Here is a 20,815-nt window from a genome sequence, read left to right on the forward strand (position 1 = left end):
GCTATCCTTTACCAACTGAATATAAGCCCAGTAAAAATATCAATAAAAGTCTACTGCCCCCTCAGCATTTATCCAAGGGGTGGGTACAAAAACAAACTACAACAATGTGACTCCTTATCCCTGGAACTGAATTGTGGGCCCAAAAACCCCCAACCAAAAATACTTGTAGATGATTGAATCCATTGTTATATCTTGAGACATCCAGGGCTACTCTAGTTCATATCATCTCCAGCATCTAATAGTTCTTCTATTTTGGGAGCTATCCAAAATATTCTTCCATAGGTTTCTCCTCTCTCCCTCACCATTTTTTTCTTTGTTTGTTTTAACCAGAATCAATTTCTATTGGTTACAATTCAAAATCTTAACTAATACACATGACAAGCTTATATTCAATCCAATATGCCTTAGAATAAAAAACTTAACAAAAAGTCTCCCAACTCTTTCTTCTATCTCTCATCTTTCCTTCTCAGTCTGTTCTCCACACATACTTTCCAATTACACAGCATCCTTTAGTTACTCAAACCCCACCTCTCTAGAGACACCTCCCAGACATGCCCTTTCTATTGATTTTAATGTTTCAAAATCATTTATCCTTCCTCCCCTCTAGCACCATTTACTCAAAGCTGCTGAATTAAAGTAGGAGTTAAATAATCAGTATGATTTAGCCAAACCTCACCAAGTAATCAATAATCAATAGCTTCTTTGTTTTTGAGAGAGAGAGCAAGTGCATGCATTCTCCTTCTAAAATACTTCCTCTTCTTAAATGCTATCCCTTACCAATTGAATATAAACCCAGTAAAAATATCAATAAAAGTGTACTGTACTGCCCCCTCAGCATGAGGAGAGTATGTTGGAGGGGAGAGATAGAGTGGGAGAGAGAATTCTCAAGCGGGCTCCATGCTCAGAGTGCAGAACCTGATCCAGGACTTGATCCTATGCCCCTGAGATCATGACTGCAGGCAAAACCAGGAGTCAGGTGCTCAACCGACTGAAGATACCCAGGTACCCCCAAGCCATAGCTTCTTACTCTTACCATGCATATTTGAATTTCTTTAAAAAGAGGCTACTGTTACTCAAAATTTGTTTGTTAAAATTTCAGACAGAATAACAAAGGGAAAAACCTTAGAAAGCATAAGGTAGTTACTTTAAAAAACTCTATTAAATCACAACACTAAAGCAGCCTATCAATCTGATCACAGTTCAGTTAGAGATAAAGGGAGGGCTACAGAGGTGACAACTTATCCATCAATAAACAGATGGAGGCAAAATCTATGATTCATTTCTAACCAATATAACATGACAAAGGTGATGGAATATACATGTCCTTAGTTAGGTTATATAACACGTCATTTTAGCAGAATAGGAGAAGGAGAGACTCTCCCTTGCTGGCTTTTAATATTTAAGCTTCCCTGGTGGGAAGGTCTGAAAGAGAGTGACTCAACAAGGATCTGTGGGCCTTTAGGAGCCTAAATAGGCCCTGACTTAGTCAGAAAGAAAGTAGGGACCTCAGCCCTACAACCACAAGGAGCTAAATTCTGCCAACAATACTTACAAGCTTGGAAGAGAACCTCATGCTCCAGAAAGGAATGTACCTCCATGAATGACTTGGTTGAAGCCTTGCTGAGACATGAGCAGTGGACCCAGCTAAGCCTTGCCCAGAGAGATGATAAATGGATGTTGCTTTAAGCCACTATGTTTATGATAATTTGTTACACAGTGATGGAAAATGAATACACTAGTGTACCAGGGAGACAAGAAGATAAAGAGCATGCCTGTAGAAGAACAAATATAGATTGTGGATTTAGAACATGTAATGCTCTTTTACTGACTAGCTTACCATGTCCAATCCAAAGCACTGAGATGAGGATGAATCAGAAATTTTATGTATAGAAATTAAAGCTTTGTGTGAATATCAAACATAAAAGTGAGTTCCCTTCTCATTCACTCTGCCCTTGTAACTCAGCCCCACTCATTGGCAGCAGTCAAGATCTGCTACCTTCATTTGGAAGAATCATACTTGGCCAATTCTGAGCCACTTAAAGTGAGAGACTGGAGTACTTCAGGATTTGATCTACCTACCCATCCATTGTCTCCATGTGACTGAGAGAGTGGGTTCTGGAAATTGTCACTCTCCCAACATCTATTGTCTAGGGTATTTGGAGATTGGCTGTTAAATGGATTTGGAGATTGGTTGTTAAATGTCTATATAAGGACAAAGCAGTGGATTCTTTGTCAATTCTACCCTGAGTTTGGATAGCCTTCCACCATGGCTCCTGCTTCAATCTATTGCTAACATGGTACTGGGTTTTTATTCATTTGTAGTATCCTTCCTGACTTCAACCTAGATTTACCACTTTGTATTTTAACACCTTTCCAGAGAACCATAGCCACTTCAGCTCCTCTTGAATCTTAGATCCAAACTTTTGTCATCTGGGAAGTGCCACCTCATTATTTTCAGAAAGACAGATTTACCCCATTGAAAATCCTGCAGCTGAGTACAATCTTAAATCAGCAGTGAGTGATTCATTGGTTTCCAGGCAGTTAAAAAATTTAATCCAATGCAATTTTTGTCAACATTATGGTTTAATGGAATGAAAGTGGCTATAGCTCCAGTAACTTTCAGTGTTTTAGTGATTTTCTACCAAAGTATACTTTTAACATAATTACTGAACACATTCTTATTAAATTTTCTATTTCTGCCACTTACCAGTTAATTATACCCCTCTATGGCAGGTAGTTACGATTTCTTTCTCTACAATTCCCTCACACCTACTTTTTTATAAAGGGACTAGCATTTGCCGTGTTTATTTTGTTGATGTTGTTATAAGTAAAAGTATCAGAAATCTGACTATTCCCAAATTTCCTGGAAGCCCTGATCATATTTTCTCAAATTTGCAATGACAATATTTTTTCAAGTAGGCTCTGTGCTGGGCATGAACTCAGGACTGTGAGATCAAGACCTGAGCTGAGATCAAGACAAGAATCAGCCACTTATCCAACTGAGTCACCCAGGTACCTCTGCAATGACAATTTTGAAGATGAGTGCTTATAGCATAGAATTCTTGGTGTATTCCTACAAACACTAATGACAGGCTTTTATTTTCTCATTACATACTCTTGGTCTTTCAGGCACAATTTTGGTCTTGACACTCTCTCTTCATTTTGTCTGTGTTGTCAATCCTTATTCCATTATCACATTTTCCCATGGTCATTTCAACTTTAATTTATGCATAAACCCAATATCACCTCTGTAACGAGCCTCCACCTAGATTCAATGCCTCCTTTCTCCTACTTCTCCATTTCCTTGAGGTAGTTGTACCCAATCATAAGCAAAGTCTTCCAAGAAGTTAAAAAGTATATGAGGTAAGTTTATTTTAAAGCCTCCATGATGGGGAAGACAGTTGAAATGCTTAATGAAGAGCTGACAAGTAACCATAAGCTGATGAAATCTTAAACATAATTTTGATTTAACACAATCAGTAAATAATACCTATTTTGCCTGCAACTGAAAATTAAAATGATGTGCCATACTGTATATATTACCAATATATCCATGATATGGCACAAAAATTAAAATGGTGAAGACTGCATTCATCTAGAAAGTATTCAGTATTTCTACCTCTCCTGAATCAAGCTCTAAAGGTAGATTACAATTAAAGCACTTGGCTGCAAGCAACTAATTTATAAAAAAGGGAAGCTTTTCAAAATTATTGTTCAACTATAAGAAGTGATATATTAAAAATACTTACAATTTCTTTAAAATATCCAGGAATTCTACAAATTCCTCTTCAAATCTTTTGGGTTCATATAAAGTAAGGCCACCACGTGCTTTTTTAACATGGATAGCTATATTGTGAGAATCATCACGTTGATCATCATGTTGTTGTTCTTCTACTGTGTCTTCAGTAGGTTTTCTGAACAAAGGAACATAACAGATTATGGTGTTGCATATTGTACAAAAATGACTGACATGAAATCTTTACTGTCAAGAGTAGAAAGGCACTGTTGTGAGATAATTTGGCATTTTAATAATGTATGCCTTTTCAATGCCTTAGGTTTTTTTTTATCAATCATCAGTTGTGCAGTTAAATATGTCATTCTGTTAAGCCTAAAAAATATTTTCTACATACTAAACTTGATTATATGTATTATAACTGTCTTAAGTAATTGAAACATCTTTTGTAATTAGGTGTACATAATTAAAGAAAATATTCAACGTCAGTGATTAATATCCTTCTCTTTATAGCCATACACTTGTTTTTTGTTTTCTTCACACCAATGATCAAAGTGCTTTTAAGAACTTTTGTTTCAGGGATGCCTGGGTTGCTCAGTGGTTTGAGGTTCTGCCTTTGGTTCTGGAGTGATCCTCGAGTTCCGGGATTGAGTCCCACATCGGGCTCCCTGCCTGGAGCCTGCTTCTCTCTCTGCCTATGTCTCTGCCTCTCTCTGTGTGTCTCTCATGAATAAATAAATAAAAATAAATAAAAGTTTTTGTTTCCAACTGGTAAATTATGAACATCTTGAAAGCATACATTGTTCTTTATTCTTCTGCTAATCCTATGTTATACACCCAAGTCCCCAGGAGATGTATGAAAGAATGGCAATTCCCCGTTCATTTTTCTAGCTCCAATCATTCTTATTAAGAAGTCACTAAAAACCTAAGAACAAAAACTAACAAATGCTGTCTATTCTTAAAAAAAAAAAAAATTGTGGAGGAGATGATATAAGCCCAAATGATCATAGATCATATATTACAAAAATATAAAAATCATACTTAAATATAAGATAAACATTATGTGGAATAATAATACTAAATAATCACATTAACATCTAACACATACTTGAGTTTTCATGCTAGCTGTTCTGCTTAATATTATATACACACTCATTAATATTAACTATATGAAATAAGCAATAATATCCTCCATTGATAAGATAAGGAAGTTTCAGGTTAAAGAGTTTATATAATTTGTCTTACCACTAATAGCTAGTAAATCTGGAGTTTCTGCACTCTCTAAAGTTTGCAGATGTTAAAGCTTAGTAGTAAAGCTTACTTATTTGATGTATACAGAAAAAAGATAGCTTCGCATAACTTAAAAAGATAAAATTAAAAGCCAAAATCCATTTCCCCTTCTATCACTTTCACAGAACCTCAACCATTCCTTCCAGAATTAGAACCCCACTTAAGACTCTATCCCTAGTTACTCTCATAAATTGTCTAAGCAGAGTAAAACTCAGCAATGATAAGAAATCAGGTATAAAGCGATTGGTTTTCCCCTACGTAGCCTGGATGCTGAAATGCAAATGGAATAAATTTCTTATATTCTGGAGAAGAAAGGTCCACGGACTGGAGGGAAAGGATGAGGTTATGGCAGGCTTTGTGGCAGGAATATGGAAGGTAAGTCCCAATTAGACCTACTATTCTTTGGGCCAAACTTCATCATATTTACCTAAGGAAGGGGACTCCTGGATTTCCTACTTTGTGTTGGAAAACTCAAGCCAGCCAACAGATTTAGAATAGTCCTCAGTGACATTTAAGCTTCTTAAAATTTAACCAGGAGATACTGGTTAAAGCATGAAAGCACGAAAAAGCACAAATAATAATAATAATAATAAGATAAATAAAAATAAATTAAAAAATTAAAAAATTAAAAAAGGAATGAACAGTTGGTGATCACACACATTACTTGATTAATTGATTAAATTGTGCCCTATGTTCTTCAGGAAGTGGTAGAAATTATCCTCATCATTATCTAGTAAAACTAGCAATAATGCAATATATATAGTCTAAAATATTCAGTCATACAAAATTCAAAACTCATTTTCTGAGAAGTTAATTTTATTAAATCTCAAACCTCTGACCCTGTACATTTCTTTGTGATATTCTGTATGACAAAATGAAAAGTATAGATAAAACATCTTTACAGCATTTCAAAGAGATTTTTGTCTCAAGTAAAAGTGAGTTATTACCTGATTTGTAGGACAAATTATCCACTTTTTTCACTGCATTCCATATTTACTTGAAAGAACAGCCAAAAACCAAACTACAATAATGACTTGGATGTTTAGATATAACTTGGATGTCTGGAATATATTTTCTCAAAAATGAGTGAAGTGCAGTTGTCATTTCCAATATACAGTGTCTGTTGCTTTGGATTAAAGTTCAACCTTTCAAGTAACAATTTGATTTTTGGAAAATTTGCATCCACTTCTATAAACTTGACAGCTTCCTAACACTTAAGACTTTTCTAATGACCAGTGATGATATTAAAGATTGTGATCTTCATATATTGCATAGACGTGTCAACATATGTTAGATCTATCTAAATGTCCACTGTTAACTCAGTGGACCAATGTTGTCTAAATAGCCAGGGTATATTACACAATCATGCATTAGTAAAATAATAGTTTTTGTGCAAAATAATGAGTTTTGTAGCTATCAGTGTTTCTAAATTGGTCATATTAAAAACAAAAAAAGCCTCAGTAAATTCAGGTGATAGGGATTAGCACCACCACCAAGCAAAATAAAATAAAATACATTTAGTATACATTATCTCATTCAATCCTCCAACATCACTGTAGAGTATTATCATCTCCATTTTAGATGACGAGACTTAAGGTTCAAAGTTTTAGGTAATCTTTTGAGGCAACACAATTGCCAAATTGCAGAACTGAAATTCAAATCCAGATCTGATTAGTTCAGAGGTCATCACACACATCACATCACATCACACACATCACATTGTCATCCATGCATTCTTGTATTATAGTTCTTAAGAACTTTTAAAATCAGTTCCCCAAGTCTTTCTGTAACTCTCTCCCCCACTTTTTTGTAAATCCATATAAATTTTACTAGGTAGTAGTTAGAGACAGAATAATATATGGGATCTTTCATAAGGTGTTTGCTATAGGATTCTTCATTCCTTTTTTTTTTAGAAAGTGAAGTCAGCCTGACTCATAAAAATATAAATAAATAGCCACTTTAAGTGTACTATGTTAACTCCATTTATTAAGCTTAGCTTAATTACCACTAATGCCAAACCAGGGAAATAATTATGGGTAAATTCCATCCCCAGGATGTAAGTTTGTAAATTGCAAGCTTTGTCTTATGCTGAACAAGAGTGCTGACTTTGTCCTACATATTGCCAACATATCAAAAGTTACAATTGAGGATTCAAAGGCAAGTTCCATTATATACTCTTGACAGCAAACATTGGAATCCTGTCATCTCATATAATATAAGAAAGAATATTTAAGATTAGATGAGGTAAGCAATATTTCCCTAGTTTCTATTAAACAAATGTCTATGCCAAATCCAAAGTCTCCCCTTTTCATTTCCAAAAAGCAATAGAAAACCTAGTTAAATGTGAACAGCTGGACTTAGCATGTATCCTATGGAATAAAACAGCAATACATTTTCCATAATATATGACAAGCCATATGAAAATGGAAGAAAGTCAAATTATCTCTAAAAGTATTTACCTACTAAGGATTAATTGAAATTAAAGAAGCTCAAAGGCTTGAAAAAGTTGGGACATCTCAGACAATTTTAATATAACAATATAGTAACATATATTTATAAAATAATAAATACCATGCTCCATCTTTACTTATAACCTAAATTCCCTCTATTCACAATCCAATTCAACATTTACTAACCGCCAAACCCAAACAAAGAAGCATTTATTGCGTTCATTCTCTCAGTTCCCAGGTGTGAATCATTTTAATTTTTCCATTTTAATCACCCTACTTTTTCCAAACTTTCAACTATAGCCTTTCAAACCATAGAACTGACTCCCTTTGAATCAAGATGCTTTTCCCCCTTAGTTGCAGATGGCCTTTGATGAATGGGACTTACAAGAAAATACATCAGCATTTACAAGACTCCTCCACCTGAATTCATAATTGCACCATGTCCACTACCTATCTCTTAACTGATGGTATCACGTTTTTCCATTATCAGGATATTGGTCAGGAATTCCATGCAATATAAATTATGAGAGCTGGGATCTACTGACCTCTTAAAATCTAAAGTCTCACACAAATCCATGGAAATACAAAGCTCTCCTTTACAATTTCAACATCTCCCCAGACTGCATTCTGATGTCACCTCGGCCCCTGTGTTTCTTCCTTACGTACTCTTTATTCTATTTCTTGTTTACCCAGAAATAAAACCAACTCTGCCTATTTTTCCTTAACAAAACTAAACTAAATTAAACCAAATATTTAGACCATTTGTAAGTTCAGCAGAGTTCATCAAACACTGGGTTATCCTAAAGAGATGCTGTATCACAGATAGCACAGCATACTTGAAATCCATTAATAAAGCTTTCTTTTCTTAAATGTCTTCAACTCCATGCATAGGACCAATGGTTTCTCCTTAGTGCACACTTCTCCAATAGTTACCTGGCTCCTCTTGCTTCTCATCCACCCTTGTTTTCTCTGCCTTTCCTCACTCCTGGATAGCTCCACAACTCCAAGTTAGAATGCCTCTACCCCAGGCAGAGCCTTTCAACCCTCCTCAGCACCTATTCCTAGATAATTCTAACCAAAACAATCAGGAAGGAAGTGTGACAAAAGGGCTTTCCTTTTAGCATAACCTGCCATTCCTCCCTGGCAGCTGTAAACATGGAATGACAGGTCTTTTTAGACTCAGACTTGAAATTTTCTTGAAACAGTCCACTCTAATGCAGGGATATCCCACACACTTAGGCAATTTTTACAAATTGCCACCACTTTGCTACAATAATGTTCCAAGTCATCCAGGGTTTCATTTTGTCCTAGGAAAGGCTTTAACTTGGGCCACAAAAGACATCAGACCATGGGTGAGGCAACTAGTTAGGTTTCAATATATTTCCTCTCCCCTTCCCTTCATAGAATTCTCCAAAAGGTCCAAGTATTGCTCTCATGAGCTAGCATGACAGTCCTTCATTTCTCCCTCTCCTTTCTCCTTTTCTTCCTCTTTTCTTTTTTTTTCCTTCCCTCCTTTTCTCTCTTTCTTCTTTTCTACTCTTTTTTCTCCTCCTGCACCTTCAGCCACCACCACTCCCATCTTGATATATATGGAATTATCTAAAGATTTTTAAATTTTTTTCAGCAACTTTCTGGTAGCACTACTAAACTGGGCAATTAGTATACCAGTCAGAATAGCTTCACGAGCACTTGTACAGTGTGAAGACCATCACATGCAGTTGGGTGTTTTTGTTTCGTTTCATTTTTGTCTCAGAGACTATTTACCATCTTCTCTTAGCCAACTCTTACTTATCCTTATCCTTGAACTTCAACATCCTTCTCTCAGGGATGCTTGGCCTGATCTTTCAGTACATTGTCTGCCATTAACATATACACTTACAGTGGAAACTGCCCAGCCCCCATTACCTTTGACACTTTTTATATCTCTTTTATTACCTCTTAGTGCCTGTTAGTGCTACCAAGCCATTCCTTCTGAGTACAGGGACCTTGTGTGACTTGCACTTAACACATGGTCAATACTCAGTATATATTATTTAAATGAATAAACAAATGAGAAAGCATTATCATAAGGTTTCTTTCCAGATAATGTAAATTTTTGCTTTTATGTTTAGAGAAAAATAGTGAAACAGAATTATTATAGTTCTGACTTTAAAAAAACACAGAGAGCAACTCATTCAATAGACCTCAGAACTTCAGAGAAAATAAGGATTTTATAATCATAAAAAAGATAGTTTCATTTGTTCTAATGTTAAATACATATTTTTCAAATACCCTATGGTTAATTACCCTGAGGCTAGATTCAAGCTAGCATGAAATAACCACTACTTAGATGTAGCTGTAGCACATGGGTAATTTTCACAATGCCAGGGAACAAAATGGAGTCCAAATCTCAAAAGAAAACCACAAGCTAAGAAAGTAATTTTGCAGAGATTTTTTTTAAGTCAGTCTATCAGAATCCATTTGCTCTAGATTTTCAGTTGCTTCATCTCCAGATATTCATCATTGTTTTCCAGCATTTTCTGCACTTACACTTTTAAAGAGAATTTATAATCCATCAAGATAGTATGTGTACTATACCAAATAACTGTTCTAAAATGTGTTTGGGAAAAAATATATATTACAGAGAAATTCCACATCATTTTAACCCAGATCAAAGGTACGTGTTAACTGCTGCTTTTAGATTCAGAAGTAAAATTCTGAGCTTCATTCAATTCAAGCATCTGGGATGTCCTACTCTCTTTAGAATCTAAAGTCCAAACTGAAGCATCAATTCTTTGCACAAAACATGCTTTGACAGCCTTTAGAGTGATTGGTAATTTGGTCAACTGAGCATACAGTCTTCTGGATCCATAAGAATCACCCCAGAAGACCTCTTCTAGTCAAGATGCCTTTAGTACATTGAGGAATACTGTTGGTAAAATCCTGGGGTTGGGGGGCAGGAAGCACACCATAGCACACTGCTAAAATCCTTTTACTCTTCACAGGTCAAATTATTCGGTTGTAAGTTAATAACACAAGCTAGGTTAAAATGATTTTACTAAATTTTTCCATTACCTAGTAATAAACCTGTTAAAACTTGTTTTACGTTGTAAACCTGAAACTCCTTCTAAACATAGCTAGCAAGTTACTCCTTCCTCTTTGTCCTTATTCAAGCCTATGTCTAACTAGAATGAATTTTTTTAAGATAATAGATAACTGATTGTACTTCATTAAAATGTCTTGAATAAAAATATATTACAAATTCTAAAATGCCACACTCTGCATATTAAGTGCAACATTTGATATGATGCAAAATTTAATGAGACAAGTACATTCAAGTACATTATAACCAAAGCCCATACACAGCTTTGTAGTTTAAAATAAGGCCACAGATAAATGAATAAAGGGTCAAAAATGTGGGCTAAAATTTCCCAGTAGAAAGTTGTAGTTTACTCATTATTTTCATTTTACAAAAGAAAAAAAAAATCAAATTGTCTCTACTACCAAAAAAGTCAAATGATTTATAAAAATCAAATAAAAATACAAGCTCCCTTGTAAACACTTGAACTCCTACACTCCCCAAAAGTTACTTATTTAATAAATATATCTTCAACATACCACGTTCTGTGGAGGTGAATTATTTTTGATACTATCATTTCCTTAAACCTCTTTTCCTCCAGAAATGAACTGATATAAAGGTGTACTGATTAAAAGTCTATGCCTGTTTCAAGAAATAACAAATGTTGGTGATGATGTAAATCATGCACTGTCTATGGGGATATAAATTGATAAAGCCACTGTGGAAAAGAGTAGCGAGTTTCCTCAAAAAAACTGAAAATAGGGATCCCTGGGTGGCGCAGTGGTTTAGCGCCTGCCTTTGGCCCAGGGCGCGATCCTGGAGACCCGGGATTGAATCCCACGTCGGGCTCCCGGTGCATGGAGCCTGCTTCTCCCTCTGCCTGTGTCTCTGCCTCTCTCTCTCTCTCTCTGTGACTATCATAAATAAATAAAAATTTAAAAAAAAACTGAAAATAGAAATACCATATAATTCAATAATTCCACTACTGGGTATTTACTCAAAGAAATGAAAACACTAATTAAAAAATATTTATGCGCCCCTGTTTATTACAGCATTATTTATAACAGCCAAGACATAGAAGCAACCCAAGATGTACTGATAGATGAATGGATAAAGAAGATGTGGTATATATACAATGGAATATTAGTAAGCCATAAAAAGAATGAGATCTTGTCATTTACAACAAAACGGATGGCCCCAGATGTATTATGTTAAGTGAAATAAATCAGACAGAAAAATACAAATACCATTTTATTTCACTTACATGAGGAATCTAAAAAACAAAACAAACGAATAAGCAAAAGTGGAAATAAACCCACAAATACAGAGAGTAAACTGGTGGTTTTTAGAAGGGAGGTTGGTTGGTGGGGAGATGGGCAAAACAGGTGAAGGCGGGTGGGTGATACAGGCTTCCAGTTATGGAATAAATAAGGAACAAGGGAGGAAAGGTACAGCCTAGGGCAATATAGTCAATGGTATTGTAATAGGATTGTGTGATGACAGATGGTAGCTACACTTGTAGTAAACATGGCAAAATGTATAGAGTTGTTGAATCACTGTCTCTTATACCTGAAACTAATGTAATATTTTGTGTCAATTACACTTCAATTAAAAGTTGTTATGTCTGTCTTTTTTTGTTTAAAAGAGGGTGGATATTAAAGTCACTTGTTGGGACGGCTGGGTGGCTCAATGGTTGAGTGTTTGCCTTCAACTGAGGGCATGATCCCGGAGTCCCAGGATCAAGTCCCACTCCAGGCTCCCTGCATGGAGCCTGCTTCTCCCTCTGCCTCTTTCTCTCTGTGTCTCTCACGAATAAATAAATAAAATCCTTTTTTTTTAAAGGTAGAATTTCTCTACAGATGGTGTTAAGTCTGTATAAAATATCACTGCCTATATCCATAGTCCATGATAACAATAAGAGCTAGTACAATAAAAAAGTTCTTTCCATGCATAACTGTAAAGTAGGACATTAATATTATCTTCTTTTCCTGAGTAAAAACAGAGCAGTCGATGTTCAGAAACTATTCTAAAGTCATGCTGCCACAACTGGGCAAAACAGAAACTGAAATCCAAGTCATGTGGGTCAAAATTCAATGCTTTTTTAAGAGAAATGTTGTCCATTTGATATCCTGTATCTGTGACTATACCACATATTTACCTTCCCTAAAGTTGATTAATAAAATATTTTTTAAATGATTATCACAGTTCTGAGCAGTCCTTGATCTGATGTTTGCCCTCTATTCACATTTTTTTACTCAGGTAGAACTGTTTCCCAGGGATTAATGTAGCATTGCTCCAAGTGGATTTAATGGTTGTAGGAAGCATTTCTTCTACTCTCTTTGCACTTCAATATTTAGCAAATGCCCTGCTATCAGGCATTCTTACCAGATGTTCACAACCAAGTCTTGCTATTTTATCTGTCACATGATATTTATGTTAAATGAATTAGAGAATTCACTGAACTCTCAATTGAATTGAATAGTTGAACATGGCAATGATAATAGGTAAAGGCTATTGATGAATAATTTTAATAGTGTAGGTATTCAGTGTCTGCCAAGATTCATGTTTACTCATTAATTACATTCTGCCAAAAAAATCTCTGAATTACCTAAGCTCTAAACCCACAATCCAGGCATATATGGGTTCATCACATTACATGAAGGACCAGTGTAAGCTAAGTTTAGAGATTTATAATTTCTTAATATATTTTATGAAATTTTATTTTAATTCATTAAATTCAAAGTATTTTTATTGCTACTTTAGTTTCTTCCTGGCTGAAAATATAAACGTTTTTCATTTTATAGTAGCCACCTCCTGCGCACATTACAAATAAAAGCATGATTTCACTTTTACTATGAGACACAGATACTGAGTTACAACAAATATCTTTTCATCATTTATCATACAGTTTCTTCATGAGCTAATCTTGTAAAATTAAAATAATAGATTTCTAATGATGAACATTCTTTACACTCATGAGATGAAGGCAACTTAACTCTGATGTTCAAATCTAATACACTATTGTATTATTTCATTTGCTAATATTTTATTGTGTTTGGCTATATAATCATAATTAAAATTGCTATTTGTTTATTATTGTAACTACTCTTATTAAATTTTGATATCAGAGTTCCACGTATAGTAAATTCACAAACTACTTTTTATTTTTGACACTCCGGGAAAATTAAATTGCAGAAAAATTACCTTTTCTTGGACTTCTGAAAGAAACATCTGGCAATATCACTCAGGCTATGGGTTTTTAACTTTTGCTTTTGTTCTTTTTTTTTTTCTTCAAAAAATAATTTTGAAGAGTACTTTTCACAGTTTCTATTTATACTAATAATTTTTTTAATTTTTATCTTCTTGAATAAGTTCAGTAGCACATTTATTAGAAAATTAACCAATAACATCTAGATTATCAAATTAATCTCAAGTTACATAGGGTTGTCTATCATAATTTATAATTTTCTTAGTTCTCTTCATATTTTTTATTGTATTTTTCACAGTACTAATAGTATTTTCTTTTCTTATGTTTATTATATAAGACTAGTTGCTTATTTATTTTAATGATAAAACTAAAGGAGCAACATACATTTATTAGTCCCAATTATCATACCATATATTAAAATTTCTCCAAAACGATTGTGTGAATTTACTCTTCCCTATCAAACTCCATTTCCTCAGCAGCTCCTTCCCATGGAGTGTTGGAAATACATCAAATGCTTCCATTATTTGAGCTCCATTTGTTCTTTAACACACACACACACACACACATAGACACACACACACACACACACATCAACCTTGCTTCCAAAAGAAGACATCATTACCTTTTTCCCTCCTGTTTGAAAAGTCCAGGCAGTCTGTGTGTTTTCTGCAGGAATATTTTAGGATATTGCTTTATAAACACATTGTGAGCTGTTAGAATACTGTAAGAACTCCGGCTTTAAAAGTCAAAAGAGAGAAAAATTAAAATTTAAATATCATCAAAAAATAGTTACCAAGGGAAAGATTTTTAAGTCGATATACACGACTATTTAATCTAAAAAGCAAAAGCCAAAAATGTGAAACCTAGGGTAGCCCAGGTAGCTCAGTGGTTTATCACCACCTTCAGCCCAGGGCTTGATCCTGGAGACCTAGGATCGGGATCAAGTCCCACGTCAGGCCCCCTGCATGGAGCCTGCTTGTGTCTCTGCCTCTCTCTCTCTCTCTCTCTCTCTCTCTCTCTGTCTCTCATGAATAAATAAAATCTTAAAAAAAAAGTGAAACCTAAACATTCTGCTCTTTAAAAATATCCACTATCAAAATTGTGCATAGTGTGCCTCAGTGAGAAATATTTTATGAGCATCAGATTTCTAGGAATATCAATGTCAAAATTTAATTTTTAAGTTGAGTCTTCTTAAAACTTTTATTTCTGTAATTGATTAAAGCCCTTACATAAAATATGTCACATAATTAAAATTCCTCCAAAATGATTCAAATAGAGTTCACATATTCATTACCAAAAAGTATATTTATTTGAATCTTTCCATTAATTTATGAAAATCTCATACACTATATCTTTGGACTGGAATAAAGATGTGCTACAGCAAAAGATCAGCATTTCCCAATCCAGAAGATCACCAGAATCATCTGTGATGGTTTTTAAGTACAGATTTCTGATCCCTTTCCTGAGGAAATAAGATCTCCAAGGGTGGAGGTCTGTATGGCTTCTCTATTCTAAATATCCTTCTCTAGGCAATTCCTACTTGTAGCAAGGTTTCAATCCACAGCAAATACTAAAAATGCCAATAGCAAGATCCACTGGATATAGTAAATTATCATTCAGTGTCAAGTAATGACATTTGTTTCTGGAAAATCTGCTTCAATTTTCAATTGACAACCACCATGAGAAGTTGGTCAATATTTTTAAATGCTAAGCATTCATCCTGACAACTTATTTCAATAATTATCAAAAATGATCATACTTAAAAATTAACACTGACAAACATCTTAGTCAATATTTGTCACATGGCAATGAATATAAAAATCCTCAAGAAGGCTATTCTCATTTCATTTTCTTTTTTTTTTTCATTTCACTTTCAATGTAAATAATAAGAACATATTATAAGATATTTATAACAGCTTTTTTTCTCCTGGCCAAAGTTTCCTAAAACACCGTATTAATTCTTTACACAAAATAAATACAACATACGTTAAGAAGGCTATGTAAGTCAATTTAACTTAAATTGATTCAAATAGCAACGGAATTTGATTTAATATGACATTAGGCATTTTCATGCCTAATCTCACACTATAGACACACACGGAGCAATAATCCACTCATTTTTAAAATCAGTCACTGATATCATTAGAAGCTTTACCAAGATCTTTTTTTTTCCCCATTTGTTAATTGCATTCTACAATCATCTGTTTTACACATCTACCTGTAATATATTAGGTATTTGTTATATGCCAAATATTGGACTAAGATCCTTACACTATTTTGTCTCATTATATATTTCATATGACCTGGCAAGGCTGTTATTCTTTATTGCCCGTTCTATACATAAAGAAACTGGAAACTTAATTTATATAAATAGGAAGTAGAGTACACAGGGTACAAATGAAAACTAAATTGACTTTAAAACCATTGTCAGGGTGCCTGGGTGGTTCCGTTGGTTAAGCAGCAGACACTTGATTTTGGCTCAGGTCATGATCTCTATCAAGGTTCTGGAATCGAGCCCCGCATCAGGCTCTGTGCTCAGTGGGGAGACTGCTTGAGGTTTTCTCTCCCTCTGCCCATCTCCTCACTTGCCTTCCCTCTCACTCTCTCTAAAATAAATAAAGCTTTAAAAAATGTCTAACCTTTGTATATATTGCCCCCCAAAATAATAAAAGTGTTAGTTCTTATTAAGTGCCAGTCACCATTCTAGGCAGTATATATGTATCAGATAATTTATCTTTACACAACCATATTAGCTGATATTCCTATCATCCCCATTTTGTAGATAAACAAACTGAGACCCAAGAAGTACTAAAGTGTGGCCTTTTTCCTTTGTCTACATGAAGTCCATGCTATAAGACTTGGAACTTTATCCGAATCTGTGATCTGGACAGATCATCTTTGTAATAACTAAGAAGTTTACACCAAAATGCTAAGACCTTCACTCTTGTCATTTTCTAGGTGTATGATTGAGTTGCTTGCTTCATCTAATCCTTGAGAATTTTCAAGATGTGGTAGCTGGTGTACATGGACCAGTGTTTATGATCTGTTCTCTGAAGGACCATCTTCAAGAAGTAAAAGATGTGGAAGGTTGAAATGGAAGAGTCAAATGTTATAAGTAGGAATGATATAATTTTCAGAATGAGGCCCTAAGTGCTGTAAGATGTTATGATGTATATTCTACATCACAAAATGTAATTTGACAGTATATTCTGAGTCCCTTTTGAAATAAAAACATATAGTTCTATGTGTTCAGTAGGTATGCATTATTGTCTAAAACTATGTGAAGTCTGCAAATAACTGCCTTAAATATGAATAAGAGAGGTAGATTAAAAGAAATGATAGAGATATAATTAGAAAACCACAAAGACATAGAAAGATTAGGGACACCTGGGGTGGCTCAGTCGGTTAAGTGTCTGCCTTTGGTTCAGCTCATGATCACAGGGTCCTGGGATAGAGCCCTGCATGGGGCTTCCTGTTCAGTGGTGAGTCTGCTTTTCTCTCTGCCCCTCCACCTGTTCATGCTCTTGTGCTCGCTCACTCTCTCTCGCTCTCTCTCTCTCAAATAAAAAATAAATTTTTTTTAAAAAAGAATGATGGCAAGGTCAGAAAATAGACCATATATCCAAATAACTATTTGACACTTGAGTACTGTTCACAAGATAACTTTCATGATTTCCTAGACCATAGCCTAGGAAACGCTGTCTATGGACAAAATCCACTGCTTTATTGAAGCTCACCTGCAAGGAAACTCACCTACAAAGAAGGAACTTCAATTGCCTCAAGCCAATGAAGGGGAGATACATATAAAACCTAGAGTTACACACCAGAGCTCTAGAGCACTTTCAGGAGGTTCTATACCCAAGGAACACAAAATTAAATGCTTACTATAGCCAAACAGGTATTAAAAGATGGGGACTGTGCTGAACCGAAAAGAATGCCCATAAAGCAGAAGCCACAACAACCACCCCCTCCATTTTTTGTTTTTGTTTCTGTTTTGTCATGTACTAAGAGAAAGTCTAAAGTGATCAGATCCTGCAGGTTTTTGTTTTGTTTTTGTGGGGTTTTTTTTTTCTTTTTCTTTTTTTTTTTTTTTTATTTCACAATAGCTAGAAATCTGAAGTTTCATGTGAAGTTTTGATTTTTAAATAATAGTAACTGCTATAGATTGAATTGCGTCTCCCCAGAATTTGTATGTTGAAGTTCTAGCCCCTAATGTGATTGTACTTGAAGATAAAGTTTTTAGGATATAAAGTTAAATGAGATCATGAGTGTAGGGACTGAAATGATAGGATTGGTAGTATTCTAAGAAGAGGAAGAAAGAAAGATCTCTCTCTCCACATGCACACAACAAGTAAAGGCTAAGAGAAGACACAACAAGAAGGCAGCTGTCTGCAAATGAGGAAGATAGCTCTCACCAGAAAATGAATCAACTGGCACTTTGATCTTGGACTTCCTGCTTCCAGAACTGTGAGAAATAACTTCCTGTTGTTTAAGACAATTTACGGTTTTATGTTATGGTAGCCTGAGCACACTAAGCCAGTAACTTACTTTTCAAAAACTTTTAAATTACTGTGTAAATCAATCAAAATAATCTCTGGGCTATACACCAATTACACTATCCCAGGCCAAGGGAAAGAGCACCAGTTAATGGCCTTGGCACAGTTCCCTAACTACATGACATGTAGTTACTTCCTGCCTCCTCTACTAGATTATGCCTAAGAAATAAAAGAGCCCAGTCTTATGGTTAAAATGACCTGAATTTAGGTATTGATTTTTCTATTTTATATAAGGTTATTTAAACTTTATATGTCTTACTTCCTTATGTCCAAATGATAGATACATATCTAAATAATAACAATTCAATTTTTAATATACAATAATTTTATATCTATCTCAAAAACTTCTCTATGCTACAACAAACCATGTCTTTTTCTTCCTGGGCGCAGAGCTAAACTACATTTCCCAACCTCTCTTCCACTTAGATGTAGTCACATGACTGGGTTCTAGCCAATGGAACATGGAAGAGAGAGTGGGAGTGATGTGTACCATTCCAGACCAAGGCCCATCAAAACCTGCCTCCACCTCACACACACACAAAAAAACCTCCAACAGAAAATTTTCTTTTTCTCTTCCAGCTTGAAGCAAATGAACAGAGTAGACTTGAAAAACCACACAGAAACATGAGAGAACAAAAGTTTGAAAGAGCCCTAAATTCCTAAATTGGAACAGCCTACCAATCAAAAATAACCCTATAGAGCTTGATGTGAGAAAGAAACTTCTATTATGTTAAACTACTGAGATTTAGGGTTTGTCCTCAATAGCTAAAATATCCTAACTACTTCTACCTATATCTTCTGCATCCTATTCAGTTCTGTCTACAAGCTGGGGACATAATGCACTTTTAATAAAATATTTATTGATTAATTATATTTATGTGGCTTCCCCAAGGCAATTTGCATTTTTCATTTTAAATTAATTAAAACAAGTCATAAAAGTAGAATCTATTCAATCTTTTATAGATTTTTTTACTCTTGAATTTGTCTTTTAAATATTATAGCATCTACACATTTATTTGCTGAAAATTGAAAAAAGAATGAACATTATTCTTGCATATTAGAAGAAGGTTCAGGTATAATTTGATACATATTAAGATCACCTTATATATAGAGAGATAGATAATATATGTTATATAAAATTGATTTACATTTTATTTTATTTATTGTATATTTTATTGTATATAATGGATTTTATTATTGTATTACAATAGTAAGTTGAAGAAAAATGTTCTCTAATAAGGCCAATGTATTTAATATGCCCTAGATACTAAATGAAACGATCAACAAATCAATCAATCAGCAATCTTTAGATAATGCCACTATAAAGTGTCACTCTAATCAGCTTCCTCTATACTTATTTTTAAATTTTTTGGAAATGTTAGTCTTTAGTTATGAATTCATTTGATCATCTCCCTTATCAGTAGATACAGCTCATTAACAATGACTTTATGGTTTCAAAAACATTTAATTATTTTTTCAAAGGGGTTCCACATGCCACTATAATCAGTATATAACTGATTATAGTGGCATGTAGATATATGCCACTAATGTATTAATCATTAAAGATTAATCTCTAACTTTTTATTTTCATATTAATCATAAAGATTAATCCCTAACTTTATTTTCATAAAGTTCCTGGAAAAATTAAAAGATCTCTTTTGACAAAACCAATTGCAAAGATCTGAATTGAAGACTGAACATAAATTTTTATAGGGATATTGATCCGTCATAAAATTTTATTTCCTCTATTTTTGATTAGCATATAAACTGAAGTTGTGGTTTATCTTTTATAAACTAGTCCAACTTCTCATTTATTTATCTCTAGAAAAGGATTACCTACCTTTAGGATTATTGTAGTAGTTAGTAATAAATGCAAAGCTCTAACCCACTATTTATATTAGACATGTAAAAAAAAGTAACTATTAGTATAAATCCATATAGCATATAGTAACAAATTTTTTATTTTATTAAAAATGTAGAGATATAGGGGCTCCTGAGTGGCTCAGTTGGTTAAGCATTCCACTCTTGGTTTCAGCTCAGGTCATGACCTCAGGATCCAGAGATAAAACCCTGAGTTGAACTCTACACGCAGCATAGAGTCTGCTTGAGATTCTCTCTCCCTCTCCCTCTGCTCCTCCTGCTTGTGCTCTCTCTAAAATGAGTAAACAAATCTTTTTTTTAATGTAGAGAAATAAACCCCACTTTCAATGAAAAAAAGCACAAGAATTTGAGTCAACATTAAACCCTTCTTCAACAATACATATGAAGTTCTCATGTTAAATGTTAAGACTAGAATAGTCCAACCATGAGAGAGACTTTTTTATTAAAAAGGACCTAGACAGGGATCCCTGGCGGCTCAGCGGTTTGGCGCCTGCCTTTGGCACAGGGCACGATCTTAGAGTCCCAGAATCGAGTCCCGCGTTGGGCTTCAGGCACGGAGCCTGCTTCTCCCTCTGCCTGTGTCTCTGCCTCTCTCTCTCTCTCTATGTCTATCATAAATAAATAAATAAATCTTTAAAA

The 20,815-nt window shown here is 34.5% G+C and overlaps 1 protein-coding gene across 16 annotated transcripts in view; it reads right to left on the reverse strand.

Moving 5' to 3' along the window:
• CNBD1 (cyclic nucleotide binding domain containing 1) overlaps nucleotides 1-20,815 on the reverse strand; it is a 531,858-nt gene that overhangs the window by 425,347 nt on the left and 85,696 nt on the right. For all 16 annotated transcript variants that reach the window (XR_012019914.1, XM_072804016.1, XM_072804017.1 and 13 more), the window contains 2 exons: nucleotides 14,362-14,475; nucleotides 3,750-3,914 (listed from right to left, as the gene is read on the reverse strand). Coding sequence is in view for 15 of the 16 variants with exons in the window: in XM_072804016.1 (XP_072660117.1) it covers nucleotides 3,750-3,914; nucleotides 14,362-14,475 (279 nt within the window). In the remaining variant the exon portion in view is untranslated. The remainder of the gene's footprint in view (nucleotides 1-3,749; nucleotides 3,915-14,361; nucleotides 14,476-20,815) is intronic.

The sequence above is a fragment of the Canis lupus genome, chromosome 28 (genome assembly GCF_048164855.1).
Source record: "Canis lupus baileyi chromosome 28, mCanLup2.hap1, whole genome shotgun sequence".
NCBI classification, from domain to species: domain Eukaryota; kingdom Metazoa; phylum Chordata; class Mammalia; order Carnivora; family Canidae; genus Canis; species Canis lupus.